General features: G+C 46.9%; 1 protein-coding gene across 2 annotated transcripts in view; it reads left to right on the top strand.

The window, feature by feature from the left end:
• The window catches only part of LIMD2 (LIM domain containing 2), a 190,506-nt gene that overhangs the window by 119,364 nt on the left and 45,273 nt on the right, over window positions 1–25,869 (top strand). For both annotated transcript variants that reach the window (XM_069634121.1, XM_069634122.1), the window contains exons 2-3: window positions 8,247–8,378; window positions 12,039–12,083. In XM_069634121.1, coding sequence (XP_069490222.1) covers window positions 8,337–8,378; window positions 12,039–12,083 — 87 coding nt within the window. In that variant the 5' untranslated portion in view covers window positions 8,247–8,336. The remainder of the gene's footprint in view (window positions 1–8,246; window positions 8,379–12,038; window positions 12,084–25,869) is intronic.

Below are 25,869 nucleotides of genomic sequence, written 5' to 3' on the forward strand. Positions count from 1 at the left end.
CAGAGGGTTGCCTTAGAGCGAGTAGCGAGAATATCATGTTTTTAGGGCTGCTCATCTAAACAGGTTGGCAGGGCACCAAGAGTACATATAAAAAAAAAGTGTGCTGTTGGGGGGGGGGGGGGAGAGGGGGGACTGGTGGCTGCATAGCTCACCTTTGTGCTGCAGGTTGCATGCACAGAAATGAAAGCCCTGATCGGGTCACACAAAGCAGACAAACTGAGGATTGTTACATACCTAGCTACAAGGAACAGTATGCAGGTCAACAGAGGCCAGAAACGGGGCAAGCACATAAAACTGTTACCTAATGGTAGTCTTTGTTACCCCAGTCCTATTCGCCCATACCACAATGCTATGTTATGTTAATAAGCCTTTATACTGCGCCAAATCACCACAGTAGTAGTCTGAGTGCCTGAGGTATGCATATTTTAGTATGCTGGAAGAAAATGAGTAAGGGGAAGATACGAGGATGGGAAACGGATGCTATGAACACAGGGAGGTACGCAGTGGGGGAAGAATGTTTTGTGATGGCATTGGTGCACACCAATCTTGTAGGGCGGACCATGTTTCGGGAAAAGGGAGGAGGCGGATCTGTTGTAACTTAGTAACCAATGGGCCTGATTCATTGAAGTGTTTTTAAAATGGTGCAATCCCATAAGAAAACGTTCCATGAATCAGGCCCATGTCATGCTGGATGCCTGAGGGTTTGAGGTAAATCTGTACCTGTGAAAAAGCCAACCCATTCAAGACCTCGAAATTGAAGAAAAATGCCATCAATCCCTTTCACCAGAGTTCACCTACCCAGAAATTCCTCTATAAGATAGCAAGGCAGAATTACATGCCTTGTAGAAGCAGGCCACACAAGAATGTTAATATGCATTAAAGAAGGTCCACAAGCAGGACGTGCAATCGACAAATTACTATCTCAAGCCGGTTCTGTGTTCATTCTTCGACTTTTTTTGTTTTGTTTTTTCGTGGCACTTTTGCCAAAAAATGTTTGCCGAGCATCACATTTTTATTTTATTTGGGGGGGACAATCCCCTTCCCCTATTTATACTTACACACCAATCCACCCTACCCCTTATATGCCCTCACCACCATATTTTTTTTATGGTTTTTTGGCAAAAGATTTTCAGCAAAAAGTGTAGCAAAAAAAAGGGATCAATGAACGTCGTACCCTCAAGCCTTTTCCTGATCACAGTCCTTACAATATGAAAAGTAGGTCTGGGGGGTCCGTGATCCACTAGATATTGAACTCCAGTCAATTTGTAAGTCTATTCGTAATGGGTAACATTGACACATAGTGAATATTCGGGGCTATTTAATGAAAGTATGCTCCTCCATATAGGAGACGGGCTAAGAGCTTTTTAATGAATGTATGAGTAAGTTTCCTGTTTTTGGACAAGGTATGATAAGGGAGTATAAGAGACAGGTTAAAAGTCTTCAGAAGGACTTTTTGGAAAAGAGACAAACAGTCTGAGAATCAGATCAGACTAACCTTTTAAACATTATTTAGAATGAGCATTCGGGAGCACATTTACACAGAATTTGAGGAAACATTCATGTGACCAAATAATTTGTAAACCGCTGTGACAAGTTCTGCAGAGCTTAAGAACATTCATGGGAGCATATACTTTCCAATTTAAAACATGCATGCAAACATAACCAGAAAGGGGTTCGAGAAAATGTAAGCAGTCTGGTAAGAGCAGCCTGGAGATAACAGGGACTGTCTGATTAGAGTGTTCAGGAGATCATGTAAATGAGCCTGAGATTAACCCATTGTAGCGAATGTAAACAATAAAAACATGGCATTCAGGAAAACCTGTAAACTTCATCTTGGAAAATGATGCAAGAGAGCGTGTAAACTGCCTTAGATGAGCAGGAGAACATACGATCAGTCGGAGAAGACATTCAGGAGAGCTTATAGACAGTCTTAAATGAGCATTCTAACACTACGAGCTATTCTTAATGCTCTTCTCTGACTGACCGTATGTTCTCCTGAATGCTCATCTAAGACTGCCAACAAGTTCTCCTGTATAATCTTCTCTGACTCGTAGTCTTAGATTGAGCATTCAGGACAACAGACTTTCAGCTAGACAAGAGCATTCAGAAGAGCTTGTGAATGGGCACAGAAAAAATATAGTACATGTAACCCCTGCCCACTCGCAAGAGTCTATAAGCACCCTTGGTGAGGGATTTTACAGTACAAGTAAACCTAGTCTGGGAAAAGCATTTTGTAATACCTGTAAAAATGGTGTTAGACGGACAATGTGAAGACTCATTCAGTAGAACAAGTACCAGTCTCACAAAATAATGAAAGTGTGTAAATAAAGAGAGCCTGAGAATTGAGAAGATAGCTTACATGCTCTTCAAAAGCCCTGTTAAATGTCTTACAAGATAGTTCATTAGAGCACGTACACAGCATTCATTGGACATGAGGAAACATTAACAGTTAGCACATTACAGGTAACATATCATGTAAGGTTAGTATGCAAAGATCCTTCAAGAGAATTTAACCGACTGAGAAAGCAAAACATTGTGAATAGTTATGTGATGTTGGGCATTACCCATTGTGCCCTGATTTAGACTTGAATAGAAGATACTTGTGAATTCCTGTTGGGACTCTAGTAGCAGATGAAACCAGGTACAAATTGATCCTTGAGAGATGTATCCATAAGATTTGATCTTTACACATGAGCCCAGCCTACAGAATCCACCATAATGTGTTCATTTTTGTCTATTTATTTGGTATTTGTATGGTGCCTATACACAAGTGTTTCCAGGTGCCATAAGACCAAAAAGGTGAGACGGGGGCAGTGGAGGGACATATGGAACAAAACAGTAACGGTCGTACTAGGCCTTGTGATGTTCTTACAGTGCAAGTGCAGAGACATAAGTGCTGGGGCGGGTGGAAGTGGGCCAAGTCTGAGGGGTCAGGGATGGGGTGAAATGCAGGAGTGGGAGGCCAGGGGGGCTGAGCAAGTGCTCAGGGGAGTGTGGGGGAGTGAGGGGTCGTTTGGGCCCCCCTCACACATTCTGCATGTTATAGACCACTTGCTCGTGTAATAGCGGGGGGCACCTCCATTTCCTATATACTAACATTAGCATAAGTGGGGCTATTGCAGGATACACTTATTTTTTTTAAAACCATTTTTATCACAACAAACAACACAAACCAAACTTGCAGTGCATGTAATCACATTTTTCATTTACATCACTCCATCTGCGTCCACTGCTTCTCCCGATTTCCCTTCCCCCCCGTTCAAGCCTAGTCTCCTTCGTATTCTATTTCTTCGTCTTGCAGTAGGGATTTCTCTCCTGTGATCTCTGCTGGGTCCTGATCACTGGACCTGTCTTGCATGGGCCCAAGTAACGTGGCTATTAGATGTTTCCAGGCCATCAGCGTTCCAGCCTCCTCCCCTCCAGAGTTACTAGTTTCCTGCCATACTGCGGTTTCAGCTTCTGCCCATTTCAGAAGGTTTTTCCACCATACCTCTATTCTTGGTCTATGGCATGCCTTCCATCCCATGGTGATTCTACGCTTTGCAAGTATGTATGCCAGGTCTTTTAGTTTACTTACAAGCTTGTGTTTTCGTGGTCTGGGAAGCCCTCCTATCAGGCATGCCCAAACTGTCTCCACCACTAACTTAATCCCTTTTTCTTCCAGCCTGTGTGCTACTTCTACCCAGAATCTCTCAATTACTGGACATGGCCAGAACATGTGCACCATTCCGGCGTTTTCTTCGTCACATTTGGGGCATGATTTTCGTCCTGTATTTTTAAATTTGGCTATCCTTTGGGGTGTCATATAGACTCTGAGGGTTATATATAATTGTATCTGTTGTAGCCTTGCAGTCCTTGACACTTTCTTATGGTACCCTTGTGCTTGCTCCCACATTCCATCACTCATTGGGGCACCCACTTCCTCCTCCCAGTCCTGTCTCAGTTGTACCACTTCCTTCCCCACTTTGGCCATCATCAACTCATATATCCTAGATATCTCGTGTCCACCTTCTTCTATGTCATACATTGTATCAATGGTGGTGTCCAGTTGATCTTCTAGTACTACTTCGTACCATGTCTCTTTGATTCGCTGAACTACCCGATGATATGTAATATATTGTCCCGCATATAACCCTGTTTCCTCTTTCAACATCTCAGTCTTTTATCCTCCCCTTCTGCCATATGTCTCCCATTGTTGCTTTCACGGGGCTTCCTGATCATCATTAATTGCTTTTCTTTTCCCGACAGTGCGACTAGTGGCACTTGCAGGTAACATGGGGATGGGTTCTCCATTACCTGGCAGGCCCAACACCATATCTCCCACCCTAGTATCATCTTTGGGCGCCCTTCCATATCCGCTCTGGGCAGCCACATCATTTCTTTCAAGAAAAATGGGACGCAGTCCAGTCGAAACAGCCTGGATTCTGAGGTTGGCTCTTCTGAGAGGCATTTTGCTACATATTGCAGCTGGCTTGCTATGTAGTAAATTTCATAGTTCGGCAATTGTATGCCCCCTCTCTCGTGAGTTTTGTAGCTTCCACATGGGAACTCTATTCCTGGTCCCCTGCCAAAGGAATTCCCTGCATATGTCATGTATCCTAGCAAAGAATCCCCTTGGTATCAGGTATGGGATGTTCCCTTGCAGGATACACTTGGCTTCCATTTTGTGTGCCCTCGACTCCATCTTTGGACTAGGCCTCACTTCGATAATACGAAAAGACTTCTCTCCCCTTTGCAGCGCCGTGCACAGCACGCTCATGGCCCCAACCTTTTCTTCCCTGTCTGAAAGCTTCACAACTCCCTTTCTCACGGATGCGCCGGGGATAATTGAAACAAATAACATAATGTATCTTCTTACTCTTCCTCTGTGATCACTGTCCTGTGTGTGAACCAGCTCGAACCATGCCTTGTAGCTCATCCATCTCCACAAACATGACCCTGCTCGCTTGCCCCCGCTGTTGGAAAATTACTGCCAATGTAACCCTGTGCCCTCCTAAGGTATTCTCTTGATGTACCAGAAGTGTGACCCTGCTGTGCAGCCCACCTCACAGTCCCCCCAATAAACCCAGACCTCTGTCTCAGTATATTGTGCCCTAAAACCAACACATGTCATTACAACACCCCACTTGCATTGATGTTCTAAGAACCACCCAGTTGCCCAGGTTATTACAGAGGACAAGCCCTCTATGCCCTGTACCCCATAAAAGTCACAATGAAAGATGGTGTAATCATATGCATGCAATTTATAGGTTTTCTAGATTTATTCAAAGGCATATTAATGATTGGCGTTTATTATATGTAGAATGGTCGTTTCTCATCCCAGACACATGCAGATGGACCTCGTGAGGCTCACCCTCCCGCCATCTGGGGAACCAATCCAGAAGAAGCAGCGCCTACATCGATCTATATGTCTATGGCTTCCAGCCAATCCCACACTGTTGTAGCACCCCATTTTAGTTGCGTAATCTATGACGCTGTTTTCCTTTATTATTGCCTGTAACAGTAATTTTTGCCAGAGCGCTCTTGAGCCAGCAGATTTCTCTGGATGCCAACTTTATATAAACTTACTAAATCTTGCAACCTGTTCTCCTAGTCTCATTCCCCACTGGGGTATGTTGCATTTTTTTTTATTATTCTGCATGTGTAAGTCGGGGAGTGAGCCTTTACAGGAGCCCAAGGGGAAGTGGGAAAGGGAGAAGTGCGATGGATGGGGTAGACCAGATTCAGGCTGGTTTAGGGCAATTGCTGGTTAGGGATGCTGTTAGAGGACTGGTCAAGGGGGGCCTGGCCCCTGAAGACTCGTAAGGGCCCAGGCACCAGTTGCAGCTGCAGAGGTACATTAGCACGGGAGGGGGAGAAGGAATGAGGAGGAAAGGGAAGACTTGAGAAGTTTCCAGAACTTTAGAAGATCTGGCTCAAGTATGAGGGGGTGCAGGGAGGCCATTCCAGAGGGAGGCTCCTGCCGAGGAAAGGGATCTACCTCCCACTCTCTGCTTGGAAAAGCGTCTGACCTGCAGAGAGTTGTAGCTAGAGGACCGAAGAACTCTAGCAAGGAGGTAAACAGGGAGCGAAAACTAGATGTAGAGGGGTCCCAGGCCCGGACAGCCTTGTGGATGATGCAAAGGGTCTTGAATTTGATCCTTGCGGTCACTGGGAGCCAGTAGAGATTTTAGAGCTGGAGAGATGCAGTCCCTGGGCTTGAGGCCAAAGATACGTCTTGCAGCCCTATTCTGGATTAGTTGAAGAGGGCGAAGGGAAGAAAGAGGCAGACTGAGGGAGAGGATGTTACACTAATCCAGCTTAGAGAGAATCAGAGCTCTGGAGACATTGAGCTTCTGGGGGAAGGTGAGGAAAGGAGAATATGCCTCTGAGGAGGTGAAGCTGATAGTTGGACTTCTTGGCAAGGTCCGTGATCTGCAGAGAGAAGGAGAGGAGTCCAAGATAACCCGAGGTTTTTTGCCTCACAAGAGGGTGATGGGAGGGGTCCCAAGGACAGTGGCCAGAGGGGTGGGGGGGTTGGGGTGGGGACAGGGAGCAGGTGTCCCAACGAGAAGGGTCTCCGTTTTGCAGGCATTAAGGCAGAGATCGTTAGCAGAGCACCACGCCTGAATAGCAATTGGGCAATCCGGTATGAGAGAGGAAGATGAGGAGGTAGAGGATGGAAGCTTAAAGGAAAGCTGAGTGCCATCAGCATAATACTGGAAGTGAGGAGAGAAGGTGATTAAGTGGGCCAGAGGGGCAAGGTAGATGTTGAACAGCCAATGCGATAGGATAGAGCCTTGAGGGACGCCGCAGGTAGAGTGAGTTGGAGGAAAGGAAAGGGCCCAATTGCACCTGGGAGATTCTGTTTGAGCAGGCCTTCACTGGGGTCCAGGAGAGCAGTCTCCATGCCTCTGAGGCCTTGGGGGGGGGGGGTGGGGGGCACGGGAGGCAAGAGAAGAGGGAGGTGTGGGGCGGTAGATAACAGTGAGGCCAGGATGTCCTGAGTTTTTGTGGATAAGTGGGAGGCAAGTGCAGTGCAGAGGGCATGGGAGAAGAGGAGACTGCAGACTTCAAAATCTGCAAGGAACTTTCCAATCCTACTGCAAAGTTCATCCATGTTATTAGTTGCCCCAGAGATGCAAGACTGGATGAGCCCTCTTCTTGGAGCGGATGGCGAGATGATATTGCCTTTGGAGCAGGTGACAGGCGAGTTTGTCAGAGGATGTACTTGAGGCTTGCCACTTCTTCTTGGCAGCTTTGAACCAGAAGTGCATAGCAGCTAAGTCAGAGTCATACCAAGAGTTGCATTTGGAGGCAGGCTTCATGCGGATCCTCATGACGGTGGCAAGGATGTCCGGAGCGTTAGCGATGGAATTTAGCCATTGTAGAGTTGGTAGGCGAGTCAAAAGTAGGGGTGGGAGGAGGGATGAAGGCGGCGGCAAATGCAGTGACTGACACGCTACATCGGTCAAATGACTGAGAAGGAGAATGGCATTGCAGCTAAAGGCATCGACTGGGAGGCCAGGGAGTTCAAGATGGGAGGAGAGAGTGGTCAGACTAGGAGAGGGTAGTGGTTAGAGGGATGTCTGAGATGAGCGCATCCAGGGTGTGATCGGCAGAGTGGGTTGGACCAGGGGGAAGAACTTTGAGGGAAAGAGTCAGAGGTCACAAGAGTACAGTGGCCAAATACTGAGAATCAAGATGGCTGAAGTCCCCAAGCAAGAGAAGTTTGGGGGAGGAGGCCAGGAGAGAGGAGAGATTCTGCCCATTCTGAGAGTAAAAGGAGTAGGTCCTGGGGCCTGTCGATAGTGGGGAGTTTGAGGGAGATGGTAGGAGAGACAGACAGCCTACAAACAAGGCATTCAAGGAATATCCCAAAGAAGCAAAACGAATAGGGTATAGTGGAAATACTATTATTGCTAACTTTATTGAACTTTAAGTCTTGTAGGATGGAGTGTTGCACTTGCATACCATCATTTACAGTGTCTGTGATTGCAGGCCTCCATGTTGTGAATACTGAGCCATGTGAAATGGTGATAGAGGAAAAATTGTCCTAATGAGTTGTGAAGATGGGGTCCACCCCAACATGAGCCCAATATTGTGCGATGTGCACCTCTGTAAGACTTCCTGTTAGGAAAGTGGGTCTCTGTAACGGATAGGGGTTGATTGTGTTCCTTAATTATCCGTTGATCAAGAAGACTTGAGTCAACTGGTATTTAATTTGGAAGAATATCTCGTAATCCTTTCTCGTCTTCTCTTTACAGATGTATAGCGGCCAACATTAGCAGGACAAAAGGGAACATATTCCAGTTAATCAGCAATTTCGGATTTGTGAGATAAAACCTACATCAGTCATGTTCCAAGCAAAAGGACCAACGGCTGCAGCTTCGACTCTTGTAGGTATTATGGGGCATGTTCCCCAATAGCAACCCCAGGCTGGATAGGAACGGTTACATGGTGTAGTGGGGTGTATTGGAGACTGGCCTGGGATTTCAGCTGTATGTTAGGTTGCCTATACATGGCTCAAATACTATTTCTAAGTGCCTAAGCAGGTCATTAGTGTGCCTTAACCCCATGCATGATTGAAGGGGAACGATGGTGAGATCCCTGTGCAATGGCAGAGACCTAGTCAGTCTATGCATGGTCTGGCCTACCTGTCTTGAACAATCACGGGATGATCTAGTGGTCTTGCACTAAAACCAATCGAAGACAAGCAGTGACTGAACTTCCATTGAATGCCATTAGCACAGTGAAACATTATTACTCCCACACTAGCAGAACAAAGAAATTCTGTTCCTTTTACACTAAAACGTTCCTTCTTCTTTTCCATCATGTGGGCGTAGGGATTATAAGATTTCCCAACGAGAAATGCGGGGCAGCAGTATATCTAACTTTGTGTCAGCAATTATGTCCAAGTTAAAAAAAGTAGGCAGGCATGAAATGGGTCTTTTAGGGTTCTAAATGTGGAGATACTTCCTGATTATGAAGAAACCTTTTAGTATATATTTTAAATTATTTACTAATAATAACCCTTCTGACTCGGAATTTCTTATTTGCCAGTTTAAAGTCTATGCTCCCACCAGACATCCAGGTTCTCAGAATGTTTGTCGGTTCCTAATTATGAAGAAACACAACTGTTGCCTCAGCCTTTTGTCAGTGGCAAGCAGGCACTTTTTGAAACAAGACACCTTGCATTAGAGACAGCGGTATCAGCCTAATGTCCTTCAGACACTGGACTAGCACTATGCAGCTAAGCTTGAGGTGAATTGACACTCCATTAACCTTTGATATAACATTATAGAAGCAGTCTTGCTGAATAACGACTGCACCGACTACTGATGGTATGACAGCCATGAACATAAATGGGGGTACGGTTCCTTAGCAATGTATTGCCTCATTGCTGACAAGTCCAGATAGCTTTGAACCGCCCCCCCCCCCCCCCCAAAGACTCTGTCCTACACCTACAAAGCGAGGAGTCCCACGCTTGGTGGCAATCATTTTCTTCTCTCACTGATTGGGACTGGCGAGCTGCTGTCCTGTAGTCTAAGCCTTGCTCACACTTATTATCGAACCTGACTTGACTTCATATCAAGGAGATGTCGACCTATTGCCTAAGTGCTGCCCGGTTATTTTTCATAGTACAGTTTGAAGAGCAGCTGGCCTATCATCTCGTCATAGTACACAGGGGAGCTTCTGTCCTGTTGTTTCAAGCTAGCTCAGTCTGAGGAGCGTTTACCCTGGACTCTCATTGTACTAAAGAGCTGCTGTTCTAGTGTCTCGCCCTAGTGCAGGCTGACTAGCTGCTATCCTATTGTCTCATTCATCAGAACAGCCATGGTCTTATTTTACCACCCTAGTACAGACTGAAAAGCCACAATCCTACTGTCTTCCTCTCCTACAGACAGATGAGCTACTGTCGTACTGTCTGGCACTAGTACAGACTAAAGAACCACTGTCCCATTGCCTGTCCTTAGTGCACACTGAAGAACCTCTGTCCTGTTCAAAGACATATGGAATAGTCACTGTCCCCACCGTTTGGCCCTAGTGCAGATGGAAGAGCCACTCTCCTGCTGCCTGGCCCTAGTATGGACTGAAGAGCCACTTATCCTATTGACATGCTTGGACCCCAGAATTCATGCGCTGATAAAAAGGTACACAAAGTTTTTCAAGTTTTCATGTAAAGGATTTAATCAGTGATTTCGATAGGTCAGCCCACACGTGTTTCAACCCTTAAGTACTATTCTTGGCTGCCCATGGTTGGGTTTATGGAAATCTGTGGCCTTTCGGTTCCTGTTCTCCCTGGCTGGACTTTGGATAGTGACTGCCTTTCAGGAGAATACACATTCCAACAACCATGGGCAGCCAAGAATTAATTTAGCCTTGAGAAAGAGCCTAAAGGGTCGAAACAAGTCTCAGCTGAGCTACCTAAATCACTGATTAAATCCTTTACATGAAAACTTGAAAAACTTTGTGTACCTTTATTATCAGCGCAAGAATTACACAGTACAACCCCTTCAATAGGATACGTGGCTCTTCAGTCCGTACTAGGGCCGGACAGCAGGAGAGTGGCTTTTCCATCTGCCACTGTCCTGCTGTCTAGCTATAGTGCAGACTGAAAGGCCACTGTCTTACTGCCTGGTACACATGCAGCTGGAAGCGGCACTGTCTCAACTGTCAGGCCATATTGCAAATCCAAGGGCTACTGCCCTATTGGCTGGCCCTAGTGGAGATGGAAGAGCCATTGTCCGGCCATATTGCATATCCAAGGGCCACTGTCCTATTGTCTGTCCCTAGTGGAGATGGAAGAGCTACTGTCTGGCTTTAGTGCAGATTGAAGAGGCACTACTCACACTGTCTGACCCTGGAACGGACTGAAGATCTGCTATTCTATTGTCCTGCTCTGCTACAGGCGGATGAGCTTCTGCCATACTGACTGGCACTACTGTAGAGTAAAGAGTCTCTGTTCTACTGCCTGATCCTAGTGCTGAGTGAAGTGCAATGACCTATTATCTGGCCCTAGTGCAAACTGAAGTGCCACTGTTCTAGTTTTTGGTTCAAGTGAGTGGGCCTCATTATAATGTTGGTGGTACGGTATGAACGGTGCCGGTAAGGCACCAGCACCGTTCACACCGTACTGCCGAATTACGAGTTCTGCTCGCGGGTGCCTGTCAGCCCGCCAGGTCTTGCCTGGCGGGCTGTGCGGCACCCGCAAGCATAACTCGTAATTGCACCGGCACCTTTATCAACGGTGCCAGTGCAGCCATTCTCCCCATCCCGCCCTATGGGGCAGAATGGGGATGGGGAGCCCAGCAATACTGCCACCTGCGAGTGGGCAATTACCAGCCCATTCAACTCGTAATGGGCCGGTAATTGCCCATTCGTGGGTGGCGGTGCCTGTAGCAAGTTTGGCAGTAGCCGTGCATGTAAAACAGGCACGGCTACCGCCAAGCTCGTAATGAGGCCCACTGTATGGCCATTTGACCGATGCACAGGCTGAGGATTTGTTTCCCTTCTCTGGTGCTAACACTGTTCTTCACTGTGCTGGCATAAGAAGACCGCCCTTATTACGGGTCCCGGCGGTAACTGGGCCACTAAAACCGGCAGGTAGCCGCTGGACCTGTAAACAGTTACTGGCTCCTGTCTTGCCTGTAAGACCGGGTTATTACAACCCCGGCTGCCGGTAAGTCAGGCGCTGGTAACTATGTTGTTCCCCATTCCCATAGAGTCCCGAAGGACTCTATGGGAGTGGGGACCACTGAAACACCAGCACCGCCATTGACGGTGCCGATGTTTCAGTGAATGTCTGCGAGCCGGTGCCGTTCCGCCCGGCAGGGCAGACCTGGCAGTCGGGACGGCACCCGTCTGCAGAACTCATAGTTTGCCAGTCCGGAAACAATGGTGCCTGTAAGATTACCGGTGCCATTGTTTCCAGACTGGCAAATTTGTAATGAGGGCTTGTTATTGTAAAGTAATGAAGTCTGTTGAGATCTTTGTGAACAAAAAGTGAAATAATTGTAAAGATTTCAAATTGATTTTCTTTTACTTTACTCTCCCAGGAGGTGAAGAATAACTCTGTGTCAAGCGCCGTCCAACGATCCAAGGTAAGCTTGCATCAATACTCCCCACTGTAGCAGACCCCAGATAGTATAGAAGAGGCATTGGATATAACGCAAACTGGAGAGAGTCCATCATTTCACAAATCTGGGATTCAGGATAATTCAAGCGCAAGTTATTATTTTGCTCTGATGAGGCATGTCCACACCTAGGTTACATTTGCAAAGCAAGTGCTATTAAATCCATGTCATAACCAGATGAAGTATTTACTAATGCCTCCTTGATAACTCCAGCCTGAGCTGTAAGTCTGTCTATTTAATCCATTTTGACCGGATTACTAATGGAGCATGGGAGCCGGCACCAGAGGGCTCTATTGTGTGGAGGGTAACCATCGTCTGAGTTGGCGGTCCGGAGGTAAACGTTTGAGGGTGAAGGTCACCTAGCACACAACAGAGCCTGATAGATGGTAAAGGCTGTAATTCTATTAGAGCTCGACCAGGCACACAAAGGGCAGCCTCATCTGTGTATTCCTGTGACACCGTTTGTCCTTGTCTCCTTGACCAGTGCCCATTGTGTATACATCACAAAGAGAATGTTGCAATGCAGTCTTTACGAGTAGTAGAGGCTGGAACGGGTAATAGCGGCCCAAGTCGAAAGCCTGTGTGAAGCAAGGGCTTTTAACGAATGACCTGGGATGTTAACACCTGTTACAGCCCCTGGAACGGGTGCTTAACACCATTAGCACCCCGGGATGCTTAAAAAAAGGATTTAATTTGTTGAACGGGTCGTGCAAGGCGTATATTGTACCTATGTTTTCCTTGACGTATCTATTTCCTGTACCTGCTTTATTCCTATGTATATCCTGTAACATGTCTACTTAAGCTTCACATATTCTTGTAACTGCTGTGCCCTGATACCTCTGGGTCTGGTGCGCATTATAAATGATTAAACAAATAAACAAACACGCCCATGTTCCTAGCCACCTGATTGGCTGGCTCCTCCTGCCAGGGTGCTAATATAGCAATAAAACCTGATCTGGCAATGATGTGCACTTGTGCTGTTTTATTGCTGTTAGCAACCTGTATTTTTAACCCAAATACCTGGGGTGCTGAAAGCAATGTTTTTTGTTTGAATTAATGGGACGTGCTCGCAGCATCCCTTTCATTCAAAGAAAACACTTAACTAAGGTTGCTGCCATGAAGATGGAAGGCATAGCTCCATGCAGAGCCCTGTTTCAATTTCCCTGGTGGCTGGGGATGCGGAGCGGCAGTGGCTCCACCGGTAAGGAAGCAGTTAAGTGGGATACGGTGTGTGGAGGGCAGGGAGAAAAGACTGGAGAGAAGAGGAGGGTGGGATGAAGGTGGTGGGGTGGGTGTGAGCAGCCTTCAGATTGCTTGTAATGTGGACTTAGATCATGGTATTTAGCCCGTGTTCCAAGCAACCTAATTGGTTTGCTCCCCCCCCCGGGGGATAATGGGAGAATGGAAACGTAAGCAATATGTGTTAGGGAGATTTATCATTTATATGCTTCATCCCCTCTCCTAGAGAGACCCCTAGCACTTTTTTTTTTCGCCATACTTCTGGACCTTTTTCTGAAATCCTGAAAGAGTGGAGCCTTTTTCCACTCATTCATTCTTATGGGCTCTGTCTATTGGAACTCTATTCTTTGTATTGTACCTATCCCATGGAGTTTATTTTCCTCCTTAACTCTTAAATGCATCTGTATTTTACTATTGCAACACACAGCTCCTTATTGGCAATGTTGCTGGAGACCCTTAAGGTCCTCCTTTGAGATTGTTTTTCTTTATCCTAGAGTAACTGCAGTTCTTAATATCTCTCGTAAAACGATATAGTCTGAGAGGTTGGCACACACCACCTTATGTGGAGTGCCAAAAGGGGTACCTAGTATCCCCCTTCTCTCTGTTCCTGAGACTTTTTAGTCACATAGGCAATCTCCTAGTTATGGCGGGTGGCAGTGGACGTGTTCTACCAACTACTATGTGACTTTCCTACCACAGGCTTTGTCCATAGCCTCAGTAGTGCAAAATCGGGGCACCCAAGTACTAACATGGGGCCCTCCCTTCTTTTTTCGCCATTACTAACATGGTTGTACTTTGTCAGACCTACTTCCATTCTGGGAGGGAGCAGCCTGTGTTTTTTGCCTTTGGCGGCAACCCTTTGGTGTCCCCGCCTAGGCTCCAGTGTGTCTGGGCAGGCAGGAAGGGGGGGGAGGCATTTTTCACTCCCCTGTCATTTGTCTGCCAGAGAGCCTGAATGGGACCAGAACCCACTGGGGGCCTGGCTGCCTGATTGGACAGCCAAACACCCCTTTCTATAAACTACTGAGGAAGACTACAGAGGGGTGAGTACTGGAACGGTATTAAAGGTGAGACTTCTGGAGTGAAAATCAAGTCGACCGCTGGAACCTGAAGTAACCAAAGAAGAAGACAATCATAGATGCCTGCAGACCCTCTGCAACACTATGAAGCCACCACTGCTGTCCTGACCTCGTTTTCTGTGCGACAGAGGCACTCCGAAGAGGTCTCCTTACCTTTGACTGGTTGTTATCACACGTCCCAGGACAAACTTTGATTTGAGCTATCTCCCGAGGTCCTATGAGTTTTCAGAGCTGCAGAACCCCAATACCAGGAGACCTGCTACCCATTTCTAGTGAATCGTTGTGGAAAGGCTGAATCCATCCAAGTCTTTGCTGAGCCCTCCATGACACTCCAGAGACCCAATCTACTTGACCAGACCCCCTGATCATAGTGTGGGACTGCAGGAACTGAAGAAGATTGACCGGGCAAACCGTGTCCTTTGTTGGTACTGCAGAAAAGGTGCCACAACCGCATAGTGACCAAAGAAGTTGATGAAAGCTGAGACTGCTGCTGAGAGATTCATCCATTGTCCTGCATTTCGTCACCAGATCAGGGAATCTGGAGTTCGGGTCCAGCTACAACATCACGCAGCATCCACCACAAACATGTTCTTCGAACCTGAGGTACTGTGGGGAAAAATGTATTGCTTACCTTATTCCAGAAAGCCACTCCAGAGCATTGGCGTGCACATAGGTGTCCAGGGCAACCCCCTCTTACCTCCGACTCAAGCCACTGCTTGTCTCCCTTTAGCAAGTCCTTTAATAGGGTCTTCAACATTGGTTACGTCTTCTTGTATCTTCTTTCCTAGAGACTAGAAAGAAACCACAGGAACATTTGACTTCTGTTTTTCAAGACTTTAAGCCTCAGTGAACTGCCTTTTAGCCAGTGGTCGAAGTGTACGAAAAGACGTAGTGGAGCTATGTTCTCTGCTGGTCTGCCCTGCTCCCCACAGACTCCATCCCTGCGCCCACTCGCGCGCACACACAATCGAAACCCCCCAAACAAACACACCTGCTATTTATGGGAATGTGCAGTACAGTGCACTGAAGTGCAAGCTTCAACTTCTTCCTACACTTGTATTTTAAAACTAAACCATTCCAGAACGGTTTATTTTTAAAATGAAAGTATAGGAACAGTGAAACTTAAAAATAAAAAGTATGGGAGCACCGCACCGGACCGCTCCTGCCCACTTGGACTTCTGCTTTTAACTAGGGTTGCGTTTTGAACTTTAAAAGACTTGCTGTGCAGGGAAACTGCCTCTAGAACCTGAAGCTCGACTAGGATAACACTAACCAACTGTTTTTCTTCCCAAAAAAATCACTAACTTATATGTTTATGCTGACTAAATACATTTACCGAATTACTTTGTGGGTGTGCGTTATTACTGATAGTACGGTACACCTGTCAAACGCCTGTAACAATTGTGCACGTTCAGCAACTACCAACTAAGAAGTGGCCTTTTGAAAGTATTGTCAAGTATACCTATGTTTGTTGTGCTAGTTATTTAACAGTGACGTGTGTGTGTGTGTGTATGTGTGTATATATATGTGTATATATATATATATATATATATATATATATTTGTAAGTGTTTCTTTGATGTGCATTACTAACTTGGCTCTGTGTACTTACCTACAGCTCACATTTTCCTCTCAAGATAAGCCTGACTGCTCTGCCACTCTACCAAGGTTTCTGAGGAATTACAGATTGATACTAAGAGTTGGGGATCTATAAACCACTGTGATAGGCTACTAAAGTCTTACATCTAAGAGGGACATTAGGAAAACTCTCCTAACAATATGTATCAATAGAATTGTGGATGACTGTTGAGACCAGAGCTGTCTACGGACTGTGCTACAACGGACAGGGAGAGTGTTTGTCTAGTTTACAAAAAGCAAATTAAATTTCTGTAGTCTGATATTGTTTGGTATTAAGTTCCAAAATAACTGCTCCCTTTGTCTCCTTGCTATTCACATGGCATACTCTTCTGGTGTCTAGCAGTGGGGGAGCCAGACGATTTGTGTAGGGCCAAGCCAGGGGGATTATCTTGGCTCTAAGAGAAGAGCAAAATGGGAGCCAAACCGGCAAAAGAATGGCATGTAAATGCTGCATGGAATATTGTGTAAATCACACAAGTAACATCATGTTAGTGGAGATGCTGATGGACAGTGGAGGAACCAGACAACAATTTTTGAGCAGTATTAAAGGACAACTTGAAAGGCTGTTCCAAATGATCACACAAAGCCCTTAGGAGTGCCACAAACATCAGCTTAATGTGCTCCTTAAATTCTCTCATTTACTAATGTCCCACATTAGAGGTAGAAAATGTTGCCCTGTGCCAGGGAGTTGCAAATTAATGTTACTTCACCTAGGGTGGCAAACACTCTTCCCCGGACCAGCCCGCACCAACAGGCTGGTGTCACCCTGGTGTTGAAGGAAAAGCTGCACGGCCCTTTCCAAACCAAGTTCAAGGAACTCTATGCTGGTGTCGCTTGGAATCCCCCCACAATTCTCCAATTTCGCAAATCTCTCAAAATATGGCTTTTCCAAAAATACCTGACCAACTCCAATGGTTGCACATACCTTAACTCACAGTATTGTGCTACTGTTAAAAGATACCAGTGCAAACACTGACTACCCACACTCTGTACAGTGCTCCACTGCTATCGAGCTAGCTACGCTCTTTAAGCAATTCAAGAAAAATAAAAGGCCCAGACTAATGCAACCTAGTAAAGCAGCAAGCCCAGAAACACACATGGGGCTCTTTTGAAATGAGGTGTCACCACTGGAAACAGTCTTCCTCGCTGTACAGTTAGCTTCACATCTGCACAAAATAAATCACATTTCAGGGAGGCAGAATAACTGTTTCTCAATAATTCAGCGGCCTGGGACTGTCACGTGCTCCTTCCACCGTTTCGTAGGTGCATTTACATCATGAAAGGTTTTTGAATCTTGCAGCATAGTAATATGAACATAGTGCAGATCTCAAATGGAAGCATCCACTGCACTAATGGATGGTGCGGATGTTATGTTCTGAGCCTTTCATGTAAGGATTTCTACAACAGGCGCACTATAAAAACTAGTGGGGCTCATATTATCAAGTCTGGACTTTTCCACAAATGCATATCAATTCAATTGGTTTGTGTGAAAACACAAAATAATCTTGATTTATTTATTTATTTATTTTTCTTCAACATCCAGCAATCTAGTCTGGCCGCCAATAAATGCTCACTGTTCCCGGAGACCAATCTCACCCCAAGGGAATAGTTTCGATGAATAAATACTTTTGCTTTCAATAAAGGTTGCCTCACACTTTTGGTCAAATCACAACCAAAGTTGGTCCCAGTCTGGACCAGCTCCATAAACGCATTCATTTTTATTATCGTGACTTATTACCTTTTTACAGGGATTAACCATTTCACAGAAGCTGTTGGTTCTGATCACAGTCAGGGCGGAGGAGTTTTGTTGCCGGGTTTATGTGCCTCACGCTGCCTTAACATTTCCAAATGATGCGCCTATTTACAATTAATACTCCCATTTCCCTCTTCTATTTCTTGGTTTAAGATTTTCATTTCACTTGACTATTCCCATTTAATGCAAATTCTGCTTCTTACGGTCCCTGGCACATGGTTCTCACAGTGCCTCTCTATCCCATTCATTAGACTCTGGGGCCGTGCTTACTACTGCTATTGCATACTCCTCTTAAGTCCATACTATCTGTGACTAACTATGCCCCTCATACCACCATACACTTCCTAATTTGTGCTCCTCAGTATTCTCAATTCATTTTCATACTCCTCCAGTCCCCCCTTAATATCCTCAATTCCTGCCCCTCGTGCCATACCTACCTTTACTGATGCATGGCACCCTCTGTCCTGTTCTTTCTATTTCTGATTCATGCCCCTTTTCTCGCATAAGTTGTTCCCAATGTATGCTTGCTTTCCTATTACCTCCATACTATTCCCAATGTATACTCATGGTCCTGTCTTACTCTTCCTAACCCACATCCTACTATCACAAAAATCTTACCGATGTATACCGCTACTTAATGTTGCCTAGCCCTGCTCCTCCTATATCCCATTTGCTATTCTGGTTAATGCTGCTTTCATTACTTCTTTGCTATTCCTGATTCAGTTTTGTGCTATCACCTCATACTACTTCCAATTCATACTACTTCTATAGATGCGTTACTATTGCTGATTCATGCTGCTACCATCTCTGTGCCATTTCCAACTCGTGCTCTTTCTAGGGCACAGGCCAGCAACTATAGGCTTGATAGAGGTGTGTTTTAAGAGTAGTATCAATTTTAGGAGATTGCGTGGACCTTGGGGTTGGTTGCTGCAGAGTTGATGGCCGTTGCCCGAGAAATGTCTATGCCCTCTGTTTTTCTTTTTACATTTAAGCAGAGGAACTTTAATACAATTCTAGATCGAGCAATTCTAGATACAATTTAATACAAGTGAGACTTCTGAAGAGTCATCTTGCTGCACTGTGGACATTTTGGAGATAAGCAATCTCTATTGTGGGAGCTTGACATAAAGGCTACTGCCATAGTTGAGGCAAAGGTTGTTGAGTGCACCGATGACCATAGGGTGGTACTTGAGCTGAGGGCTGAATATTTCTCAGAATGGAAGTATTTCTTCATCCTGTTCAGTTGTGCATCTAATCTTCGACCATCATTCAAGATGAAGCCGAGGTTGTAGAGATTCTCCAATGTGTGGGAAAAAGTTCTCAAAAACATGTAGGTGGGAGTCGGAGGGCATCTCAGTGGATAGATAGCATGTTAAGCACTCGCCGCTCGCACAGGGGCTCGCTATATGTCACTACATATGAGTGCCTACCTAGCTCTTCCACATGATGTTGGTTTTATATTTGAATTATATATTTCATTTATATAGCACCTTTAGCTAAATCACTTGATTAACTGATTACCAATGAGTTTGGCAACAGCTTTTGTTACAGCACTTTGAAGAGGGAGGAATCTCACATGAAGCCCAGTATAAAAATATTATTTGTCTGCTTCAGAGTTCTTCAGGCCCATGGTCTTGGATGTCTGTTTTCGACGCATTGAGTTTAAGGCTGATGAACTACGTTCTACATGGTTACATCGACCATTGTCTGGTCGATGTAAATTTGGTTGCCACATTTTGTGAGATCATAGTCGAACCTGCCTTTTTTCATTTTGGGGAGGGGTTTACCCCATATCCTTCCCTTCCAACTGCTACCCCTAATCATACATATATATAGTGCATATGGTTTGAAACAAATCTCACACTTCTTAAATCCATATTACCAATGCAAAATCAAATACCATCATTTAAAAACATTATTAAAAGAAGGTATAGAAGTTAAGAGGACATCATCAACGCAATTCATCAGACAGACAGTATCCAAGTTTACCTACACCCCATTTGATACAAACTCAATAAAATCATGATGGCCTAAGTCAGCTTTGGCAAATCTCGTAAAATGCCCCAAGTCCAAATATTTTCCCTAAAAACACAGGAATGGTTTGAAATAAAATCACCAAAACATATTGTTCTGACATGCAATAGAGCTGGTCACACCATGACCACATGTTTCAGACATTCAATGGTCTTATTACAAAGTCTGCAAGAAGACTTGAAGACTTGACTCCCTTTTCCTGAGCACAAATGCTCAAGATTTCCTGTGTTTGAATTTGGTTAAATCTACATTGCATCATGGTGTTCCTCAGGGACTGCAATGGGGATTGGGTCAATTAGCGTCTTCTCTCTCCCAACATTTGTGATCCATGACTACAGTAACCAGCAGCTTATAATCTTTGATACTATCACACGCTGTGCAGCAGTCCTGGGTTTAACTTTATCCCATTCTTCTATAATACCATCCCATGTCAAGTTGTTGGCGACAAACGCTTTCACACTTTTGAATCACACTGAGTTTGCACCCTAGCATATTTCGACTGATCAATTCACATAACAAATTTGGAGGAGGTTGCTTAAAATGTCTACATAATGTCAGCCTTCGCCATAAAACATAAAAGTTGAGAGGAGAGCCCTAACTCAAAATGAATTGCAGTAATGGTACACATTTGGTAATCCTAAAACATAATGCCAAATGTCATCATTGACATTTGTGATGTCATCTTTGATGTCCTTGGTGTTAGGCTTAGCAGTGCACGATGGTGACGCGAGTTATGGTTGCTTAGCTTACCATAACTTGCGAATTTCAAGGGTTTTTCGGTTTTACTTGGAACCATAACGTCCCTTTAACAACGTTTTTTCACTGAATTTCATTGGTTTTTATTAGTGCAACTTTACCATAACGTCCTTTTCAATGGATGAAGACCACTAGCATCCTAGGTTCTCAAAGTGGGAACCCGGGGTGATAAAAAAAAGATTTTTCTACCCAAACCGGAACGCCTGCGGCGTCCCGGTGTAGGAAGGAAAATCTTTTACCAAGATGGACACCATGGAAAGGGAAGGCGGGGTGTATAAAAAGAACACAACAGGGCATCGGCGGGGGGGGCAGGAGAGAGACACAGGGCATGAGTGGGGGGTCGAGGGAACAAGAGAGAGACACGGGGCATGAGCGGGGGTGGGGGAACAGGAGGGAGACACGGGGCATGAGCAGGGGGTGGGGGGCAACACAATGGAGACACGGGGCATGAGCGGGGGTGGGGGGTACAGGAGGGAGACACGGGGCATGAGCAGGGGGTGGGGGGGTACAGGAGGGAGACACGGCATGAGTGGGGGGTAACACGAGGGAGACACGGGGCATGAGCCGGGGGTGGGGGTACAGGAGGGAGACACGGCATGAGTGGGGGGTAACACGAGGGAGACACGGGGCATGAGCGGGGGGTGGGGGGAACATGAGGGAGACACGGGGCATGAGCGGGGGGTGGGGGGTACAGGAGGGAGACACTGGGCATGAGCAGGGGGTGGGGGGGCAACACAATGGAGACACTGGGCATGAGCAGGGGGTGGGGGTACAGGAGGGAGACACGGCATGAGTGGGGGGGTAACACGAGGGAGACACGGGGCATGAGCAGGGGGTGGGGGTACAGGAGGGAGACACGGCATGAGTGAGGGGTAACACGAGGGAGACACGGGGCATGGGTGGGGGGTACAGGAGGGAGACACAGGGCGGGGGTGGGGGTACAGGAGGGATACACGGCATGAGTGGGGGGTAACACGAGGGAGACGCGGGGGGTGGGGGTACAGGAGGGAGACACGGCATGAGTGGGGGGTAACACGAGGGAGACACGGGGGGTGGGGGGAACACGGGGCATGAGCGGTGGGTGGGGGGTACAGGAGGGAGACACGGGGCATGAGCGGGGGTGGGGGTACAGGAGGGAGACGTGGGGGGTACAGGAGGGCGACACGGGGCATGAGCGGGGGTGGGGGGCGACAGGAGAGAGACCCGGGGCATGAGCAGGGGGTGTGGGGTACACAAGGTAGACACGGGGCATGGGTGGGGGTGAACGGGAGGGAGGCACGGGGCATGAGTGGGGGGGACAGGGGAGACACGGGGCATGAGCGGGGGTGGGGGAACAGGGGAGACACGGGGCATGAGCGGGGGGTGGGGGGAACAGGGGAGACACTGGGCATGAGCGGGGGGTGGGGAGGAACGGGAGGGAGACACGGAGCATGAGCGGCAGGTGGGGGGGAACGGGAGAGAGACACGGGGCATGAGCGGGGGTTGGGGGGAACGGGAGAGAGACACGGGGGGTGGGGGGAACGGGAGAGAGACAAGGGGCTTGAGCGGGGGTGGGGGGAGCGGGAGGAAGACACAGAGCTTACTATGCAGCGCTCTGATGCAAGCGATAAACAAAGATGGCGGGCGTCTCTCACAATACGACGCACTGCACGCTTCACTGCAGCCAATAGGAAAGCACGTCCGATGTCCGCGGACGTCACGCAAGCCGCTTTCCCAATCCCCGTCCTGTCCGCAGAGCGAACAGGGAAGTGTGTCCGCGAAGCGGACACAGATCTCACAAATTGTTTTCACTTACATTTTTGTCATTTTTTTAAAAAAAACTACTGGACGGATTTACACCAAATAAAAAAAAAGCATGCTTTCGGAACCAAGCCGCCGCTCCCGCCGCGAATTTGGTGTAAATCCGTCCAACGATTTGGGCTGTAGGCATGAGCAAAGTTTTTTCCCATTATGTCTATACTTATTTTGCAAAGTTTGGTGAGGATTCGTCCAGGGGGAGCGAAGTTGTAAGCCACCCAAAAAGTGCTCTTCCTATGGAAACAGCAACTTAACTACATGGCCACTAACGTGGCCATGTAATATATATATTTCTGTAGCTTGTGGATCTGCTTAGATCACATGCTGTGCATAGGCCGACATCTAGTGGCAGTCGCAGAGTATTACATGATTTGTTTTTGAAATGCGAAAAGGGATGTCGACTGGGCGTGTTAGTAATACTATCCCTAGTGCAACATCTACTGTACCCATGGTGCTTCAGGCATAGAGGTCCCTCAGATTGTTTTATTCTGCCTTCGGGGTATTTCGGTAGTTGTGCAGTTCTTTCTGGCTAATGCCTTTTGATTAAACAAAGTTTAATTTTAGACTTTCTATTCTTCCAACAACCACCTGCTGCACTACCAACTGCTTCGGCAGCCTTCGAGTGACGGCTCCATCGTCTGATGCTCAACCGTCTCGACAAAGACTGCAGTCTACACAGGCCTCACCAGACCTTGGCCCTTCACAGTAGGGAGAGTGAGGGGAGGTCATATACTGTGTAGCCTTTTAGAGAATGCCTCTTCTGACCCCTTATCCATCCTTTTTGTCGCTGCACTGCCCTTTGCAATAGCAATGGAAAATGCTCTTTAAATTTTGCCCTGCCTGCAATAGGAAATTCCCTTTGGAAGTACACGCACATGGTGTGCAATTACCAACTGCCAAGGGACCACCCTGAGAAAAACTGCAAATCCTGCAGACATTTCCCGTCCCAAAACCCTAAAGGGCCGTCGGATCAAATACTGGATGCCCACGCCATGCAGGATGAGGCCTCCATAGACCTGGCAGGGGAATACAGCATGGCAGCATCGACGTCCTTAGCAATGCCGAAGGCGATCAGGGTTCAGTGGAATCCCATGTGGGGGCCCGGCTCCAATAAACAGGCCAGCGGCCCCTTGACTGAGGCATCACACGGCAGCTCAGTCACACATACTTCCCGCCACACTAAGCACAAACCCCAGGGCTGACCGTTGACTGCATCGTCAACATCTGAGAGCCACGCAGTGTCAAAGGAGAAGTCCTATAAATCATCCCTGTCCTCTGGGCACATGTTTGACGCATGACAGGCATCAAACAGGTGCCGAAAGCCATTTCAGACAACACACCAATAAAAAAAAGCTCTCCTTTCACACACCGAAGTGCCTGCATTGAAAGGCGCTTCGGCGTCCCCAGCTTCAATGTCAAAAATGAGGGAACTTATCAAAAAGTCTGTCCCAGTCACCCTTTGTAAAGTAAAAAAGGTAAATCAGTAAAATCTTCAACGCCTCTACCATCCCAGCCCTCTACCTCCCAAGATAGCTGCCTCTCTCCCTCTGGAGACACCCTCTCAGGGGTCATGCATCACAAGGAACAGCCACCCTTGCAACACACCACTAACTCCCTCAGTATTTCCCAAATCAACCCCAGAGAGTTTCGATAGGATTAAGAGGAGAATGTCCTGCTTTGTGGACTTCATGGACAAACACCCTGAGGAACTGAAGAATATCCAGGGCACTACACAAAAGGGAGTGGCCAGGAATGAACCATCTGCTAAAAGGCCACATATGGACATTTCACAGTCCAGCACTTCCAGGCCATCTCTCAGGAGCATGACCCCTCTCAAGACCGGGGTCTCAGGACCATGGATCTCAGGGAGATCAAAAGGACCAATATACCCAGGACCAATATTATGACGATGAAGACATGCAGTCGCCAGACCATCGGGACCAGACAGTGGCTGACTCGCCAGTCGATAATCCGCTCCAATATTATGAGCTACTTCTGAAGGCTGCCCACCAATTTAAAATAGACGCCCAGGTGGACAAGGACTTTGTGGAAAATATTCTTGGTGACAAGAAATCCGCTACCAAATTTATCCCCTCCTTGCAATCCATCCAGAGGCACATGCATCCCTCTCTCCTTACACCAAACCCCACAAGGGCAGTAAACCCTAGCATTGAAAAGTTATTCATGCCAGCACCTACAGCCCCTCTATACATGAATGGTCCGCTTAAGCCTGATTCCTTGGTTGTCCTCACTACAAGGAAAAGGGCGGGCACACCCCTGTCATCTATGGAGGCCCCACCAGATAAGGAAAGCAAAAAGGTCTACACCTTCAGCAGAAGGGTGGCTTCCTTGGCTGCCTACCAGACTAGAACAGCCAACAACGCCACCCTCCTGGCTAGCTATGGTTGCCATAAGTGGGACGAGCTAGAACAACAGATTGAAGCAGTCCCAGAGCCCCTGAAGTCACAACCTCTAGGGCTAGCAGGTGTCTAACTGCCTCTTAAAAAACAACCTAGTTCTCGCTGACAATGAAGGCTGCATCATAGCAGAGGGCACATTAATCAAGCACCATTCCTGGATGAGGCAGTCAGGGTTCAAACTAGAGACACAAGGCCATGTGGCTCAACATGCCCCTTGAACCGTATGCCCTGTTCAGTAAAGCAATTGACGATGCCCTAAAAAGTACTAAGGAGGAATTTGACCATCTCAAATCTCTTGGACAACTATCCAACAAGCCTTTTGTCCAAGGGGGTCTTTTAACACAAGAAGGTTCTGCGGGCAGGGCCCACAACGCCCCTCTGGTTACAGTCAAGGCAACCAGTCACCATCCTGAGGCACCACACAGGGACAGTCGCTGCCCTCCAATTTTCAAAGAGGCTACAAAAAGACCAGGAGCTGAGGTAGAGCCTCCTCAGCCAGAGGCTCCACTCCACCCAAACAATCACACCCCGCTCCAGGTTTCCAGGTTGCCTCCCATGCCATGCCACTCCAGTAGGAGGCTGCATCTCACAATTCAACCATGCATGGAAGGGGATCACATCACACAAGTGGGTGTTATCCACCATGGTCGGTGGATATTGTATAGAACCTCTCATGCCTAGAAACACTTGTGCACAGGCGTGTTTATAAATGACATATCATACCAAAGGCCATTCAACCACCCGCCAAAACACAGGAAAATTACACTGGAGGAAAGGCGCATATTACTGGAGGACGTCAAAGCCCTGCTGAAAAAGGACACCATAGAGATTGTCCCAGCAGACCAGGTAAACAAGGCTATTCATTCAATATACTTCCTTGTTCCAAAGAAAGACTTTATGTGCCCGGTACTAGAACTGCGCCCACGAACATGTCAAACCTCAAACATTTTGCATTACGATGCTTCAGGAAGTAATTCCTCTCTCAAAACAGGAGGATTACACAGCAACATTGGACATGAAAGATGCACACTTTCAAAT

This window comes from Ambystoma mexicanum, chromosome 13 (assembly GCF_040938575.1).
Source record: "Ambystoma mexicanum isolate Mex_15411 chromosome 13, UKY_AmexF1_1, whole genome shotgun sequence".
Taxonomy (NCBI): domain Eukaryota; kingdom Metazoa; phylum Chordata; class Amphibia; order Caudata; family Ambystomatidae; genus Ambystoma; species Ambystoma mexicanum.